Source organism: Borostomias antarcticus (genome assembly GCF_949987555.1).
Source record: "Borostomias antarcticus genome assembly, chromosome: 31".
NCBI classification, from domain to species: domain Eukaryota; kingdom Metazoa; phylum Chordata; class Actinopteri; order Stomiiformes; family Stomiidae; genus Borostomias; species Borostomias antarcticus.
Genome location: NC_140264.1, coordinates 5,291,409 through 5,296,408, shown reverse-complemented (window position 1 = coordinate 5,296,408; position 5,000 = coordinate 5,291,409). Strand labels below are relative to the sequence as shown.

The 5,000-nt window shown below is 50.2% G+C and overlaps 1 protein-coding gene across 1 annotated transcript in view; it reads right to left on the bottom strand.

Annotated features, from left to right (window-relative positions):
- The window catches only part of grin2ab (glutamate receptor, ionotropic, N-methyl D-aspartate 2A, b), a gene marked incomplete at both ends in the record, with an annotated part of 69,633 nt that overhangs the window by 25,896 nt on the left and 38,737 nt on the right, over positions 1-5,000 (bottom strand). Inside the window, 2 exon segments of the mRNA XM_084460275.1 lie at positions 2,308-2,510; positions 2,763-2,877. Coding sequence (XP_084316401.1) covers positions 2,308-2,510; positions 2,763-2,877 — 318 coding nt within the window.

Genomic DNA, 5,000 nt, shown 5'->3' with positions numbered 1-5,000 from the left:
CCAAGGAGTCCCTCAGGGATATACACATACATCTGTTTGTACAGGGGCAAAGCTTCAATTTACGTCATACTCGATCCAAGCGTCATCAAAACACACACACACACACACACACTGATAAAAGCTGAGCGGGTGCTGGGGATGGGAGTATGGGAGGATAAGTAGGTTAACCAGTCTCTCTTGGAATGCTTCCAACAGAAAACATACTTTCATCATAGACAGAGAATTAGAGAGAGGTCAGGCCCATCTGGCCTCTGATTGGTCACTGACTGCAGATTTCCTTTTTCCACTTTATGTTCCAGTTTTGTACCAGTTTGTGACTCTCACAACCTCAGATCCAGTGCCTGGATACGGTTCCAGGTACCTGCTGTGAGGACTGAGGCTGGGAAAGGAGCCTTTTTTATTCTGGTCCTTGGTCTTGGAATGACCTTCAGTCAAGCCTCAAACTGATGGCACTTATTCCTTTAGCCAGCTTTAAACTGAAATGATCAGAAGTCCTTACCACCAGCTGCTCATGTAGTAATATACCTTCATTTCTTAATGTTCCCACGTGGTCTACGCCTTTTGTATATTTAGTTGTGTTGTTCTCTGTATTTTATATGTCCTTGTGTCTTTCTATGTGAAACTTTGCTGCCTTCTTGGCCAGGTCAGTATTGTAAAAGAGATTTTATCTCAATGCTTTTTATCTGGTTAAATAAAGGTTAAATAAAAATAAAAATAAAATTCAAGGATTGATAACAAGTCCTGGACTCTAGCAAGGTTGCATACCTGGATCTGGTACACCAGGTGCGTTTTACTTGGACGTCCCTCCACGTTAACGCTCACTTCCCTGAGGTTGTTATTACATAAATGGCAACGTGTATTAGCTAAATTAGCTTTTCAATTAGTGATGACTATACGCTCCTGATGAAATGATGTTAAAATGCCGCTGGATTTGAAAGGTGGGCTAATGTGGCTCCACCCCTCTGCCTATGTTTTGTGGTGCTTGACTCCAGACTAGGGTACGAAAGACAGGGTTAGGAGGGGTTAGGGTACGACAGGGGGGGTTAGGGAGGGTTAAGGTACGACAGGGGGGGTTAGGGAAGGCAGGGTGAGGGTGTGACAGACAGACAGGAAGGCAGGGTGAGGGTGTGACAGACAGACAGGAAGGCAGGGTGAGGGTGTGACAGACAGACAGACAGACAGACAGACAGGAAGGCAGGGTGAGGGTGCGACAGACAGACAGGAAGGCAGGGTGAGGGTGTGACAGACAGACAGACAGACAGACAGACAGACAGACAGACAGACAGACAGACAGACAGACAGGTAGGCAGGGTGAGGGTGTGACAGACAGACAGACAGGTAGGCAGGGTGAGGGTGTGACAGACAGACAGACAGGAAGGCAGGGTGAGGGTGTGACAGACAGACAGGAAGGCAGGGTGAGGGTGTGACAGACAGACAGACAGGAAGGCAGGGTGAGGGTGTGACAGACAGACAGACAGGAAGGCAGGGTGAGGGTGTGACAGACAGACAGACAGACAGACAGACAGACAGACAGGAAGGCAGGGTGAGGGTGTGACAGACAGACAGGAAGGCAGGGTGAGGGTGTGACAGACAGACAGACAGACAGGAAGGCAGGGTGAGGGTGTGACAGACAGACAGACAGGAAGGCAGGGTTAGAGTGTGACAGACAGACAGGAAGGCAGGGTTAGAGTGTGACAGACAGACAGGAAGGCAGGGTGAGGGTGTGACAGACAGACAGACAGACAGGAAGGCAGGGTTAGGGTGTGAAAGACAGACAGGAAGGCAGGGTTAGGGTGTGACAGACAGACAGGAAGGCAGGGTTAGGGTGTGACAGACAGACAGACAGGAAGGCAGGGTGAGGGTGTGACAGACAGACAGACAGACAGGAAGGCAGGGTGAGGGTGTGACAGACAGACAGACAGACAGGAAGGCAGGGTGAGGGTGTGACAGACAGACAGGAAGGCAGGGTTAGGGTGTGACAGACAGACAGACAGGAAGGCAGGGTGAGGGTGTGACAGACAGACAGGCAGGGTGAGGGTGTGACAGACAGACAGACAGGAAGGCAGGGTGAGGGTGTGACAGACAGACAGACAGACAGGAAGGCAGGGTGAGGGTGTGACAGACAGACAGACAGGAAGGCAGGGTTAGGGTGTGACAGACAGACAGGAAGGCAGGGTGAGGGTGTGACAGACAGACAGACAGGAAGGCAGGGTTAGGGTGTGACAGACAGACAGGAAGGCAGGGTGAGGGTGTGACAGACAGACAGGAAGGCAGGGTGAGGGTTAGGTGTGCTGGGGTCAGACTCACTCTTTGATGTGCCTGCGGCAGGGCACGGAGTTCCTCATGCAGGTGCCGGTCAGGATGTCCACGTTGTCCACGATGACGAAGGGCTTCTCCTCCAGCGTGACGATGCTCAGGTGGTTCTCGTCGGCGTCCTCGTCTCCGTACGAGTTGTAGCGCGGCCACACGGGGAACATCAGCGCCAGAGTACCGTTCTCCCAACGACCCATCTGGAGGCACACACACACACACACACACACACACACACATATACATACACACATTTAGGGTTGTGTGCATGTGTGTACAGTATGTGTGTGTGTATTTGTGTGTATGAGTGAGTGTGTGTGTGCGTTTGAGAGTGTGTGTATGTATGTGTGTGTGTATGTGTGTGTGTGAGAGAGAGTGTGTGTATGTGTGTGTGTTTGTGTGTGTAAGTGTGTTTGTGTATGTATGTGTGTGTGTGTGTGTGTGTGCGTCACCTGCTCCCACTCCCGGTCTTTGTTGAGGACGATCACCACCAGCTTGGGGTTGGCCTGGTAACCGTCGGGGGTGAAGGATAAGTCCCGCCCCTCGTACCACGTGTGCATCATGTGTCTGAAAACACACAACACCGTTAGACCACACACACGCACACACACACATCTCACACCGCAAACACATCATGTAAATCTCACGCAGACGACACACATCACATCTCACACACGCAAACACTCTCTCTCATCTCTCAAATGTTGGTGTGGTTTCTGGGAATGGTTTTAACGACTAATATACTTTAGTCCTCAGGGTGTGTCATTTACTAGCAGAGGCAACCAATAAGAATTATGACAACTTTTCACATGACCTGAAGTACTTACTGTCTTTACCACAAAATGGCTAATCCATTCAATGAACAGTAAATGACAGGAGATAATTAAAGTTTTTTAATGCTCAACATGTGTTTTATTTAGAATAATAGACAATAAAATAAATATTGCTAGACAGATTCATGCAATATATGGGATGTAATCAAATCAAATCAACATATAATAATGGACAACTGGTTGGAGAGAGAATCTAAAAGATGGCCTCTCTTCATAAAAACTCCCTTTACAACCCCGTACCTACAGGAACCAAATGGACTTTGGAAAGGATTTCTTGATGAACCGATGACCGGTTTTGACTGGTGAGCCAATGCCCTGACCCTGAGTGGGCGGGACTTCCTCTTGGAGGGTGAGAGATGAAAAGCTCTCAGTGGAGGGGTGAGATACTCTGCTCTGTGTGGAATATTTATCTAGTTCTTATCGCACCGCGAGAACCGTGAATGTGTGCTTGTGTAACTTTTTTAACTCGCCCTGAGGCTCGATGCTCAGATTCAACTAGTCTCCAATGTTCTCTGTGTTCAGCACTTGAGATGGATGTGTGGGATCTGCCCTTCATTCTGCTGCTCATCCAACCAATCAGAACTCCCGGGTTTCTTCCACAGCGGTTACCATGACAACGAGGCCATTGTTCTCGCGCTCTACTCACGCGCCGCCCGGCGCGACATCAGCGTTTCGCGGTGTCCGATCTCGAATACGACTCAGAAGGGAGATCGCTCCTCTGTGGGACAGGTCCAGTGCGTGAGGTCTAGTCCTCTTTGGGACAGGTCCAGTGCGTGAGGTCTAGTCCTCTTTGGGACAGGTCCAGTGCGTGAGGTCTCTGTCCTCTTTGGGACAGGTCCAGTGCGTGAGGTCTAGTCCTCTTTGGGACGGGTCCAGTGCGTGAGGTCTCTGTCCTCTTTGGGACAGGTCCAGTGCGTGAGGTCTAGTCCTCTTTGGGACAGGTCCAGTGCGTGAGGTCTAGTCCTCTTTGGGACAGGTCCAGTGCGTGAGGTCTAGTCCTCTTTGGGACAGGTCCAGTGCGTGAGGTCTAGTCCTCTTTGGGACAGGTCCAGTGCGTGAGGTCACTGCAGTCAGAGAGAACCTTCCAGTCTGTCCCTCAGCAGTTACTCTGAAGAGAGATCGCTCAAACGGCCCTCGAAGATGTTGAGTTCCTTATCTTACAGCACAACGTTCTTTGGATTTGTTCCAATTCCAGAGTTAATACTTGAAAACTTGAGTTACCGAGGGGATTGGCCGGCCTGTATACGTGGCTGGTGGAGAGCATGCGTCACCAGTCCCTCTCAGAGCCTCTTGTCCTTGATCATCTGGTGCAGAGGATCGCCCGACTCTGATAGATGTTGCGAAAGTTAAGTCAAAAAAGGTTCCAAGTTCAAATGTTCAACCCGGGTTGAGAATGCGCAGTGAGAAACGGCCACTCCAATCCCCGGGGCGAGTCAACCCACTTCATTTAGAACGTGGGATTTCCCAGTGCAAGTGAGAACACACGCAGGGTGGAACTCAGGGGCGAGTCGACCTCGAGTTCGCCCCGGGTTGAAACTGCCAGTGAGAATGTGCCTTTAGGCGATGGACAAATGTTGAATTCTGAAGTCAGCCAAGTGCGACCAGGCTGGATCTTTCGACAGTGTGTGTGTGTGTGTGTGTGTGTGTGTGTGTGTGTGTGTGTGTGTGTGTGTGTGTGAGTGTGTGTGTGTGTGTGTGTGTGTGGGGGGGGGGGGGGGTAGAGCCAGAGACCACCCAGCATTCCCTGCATTGATTTCTCTCCAAAGATAAACAACTGAAAGATTACACACACACACACACTCACTCACTCACTCAAATCTCACATACAGCCATATATCCTAGTAAAGATGCTTGTAC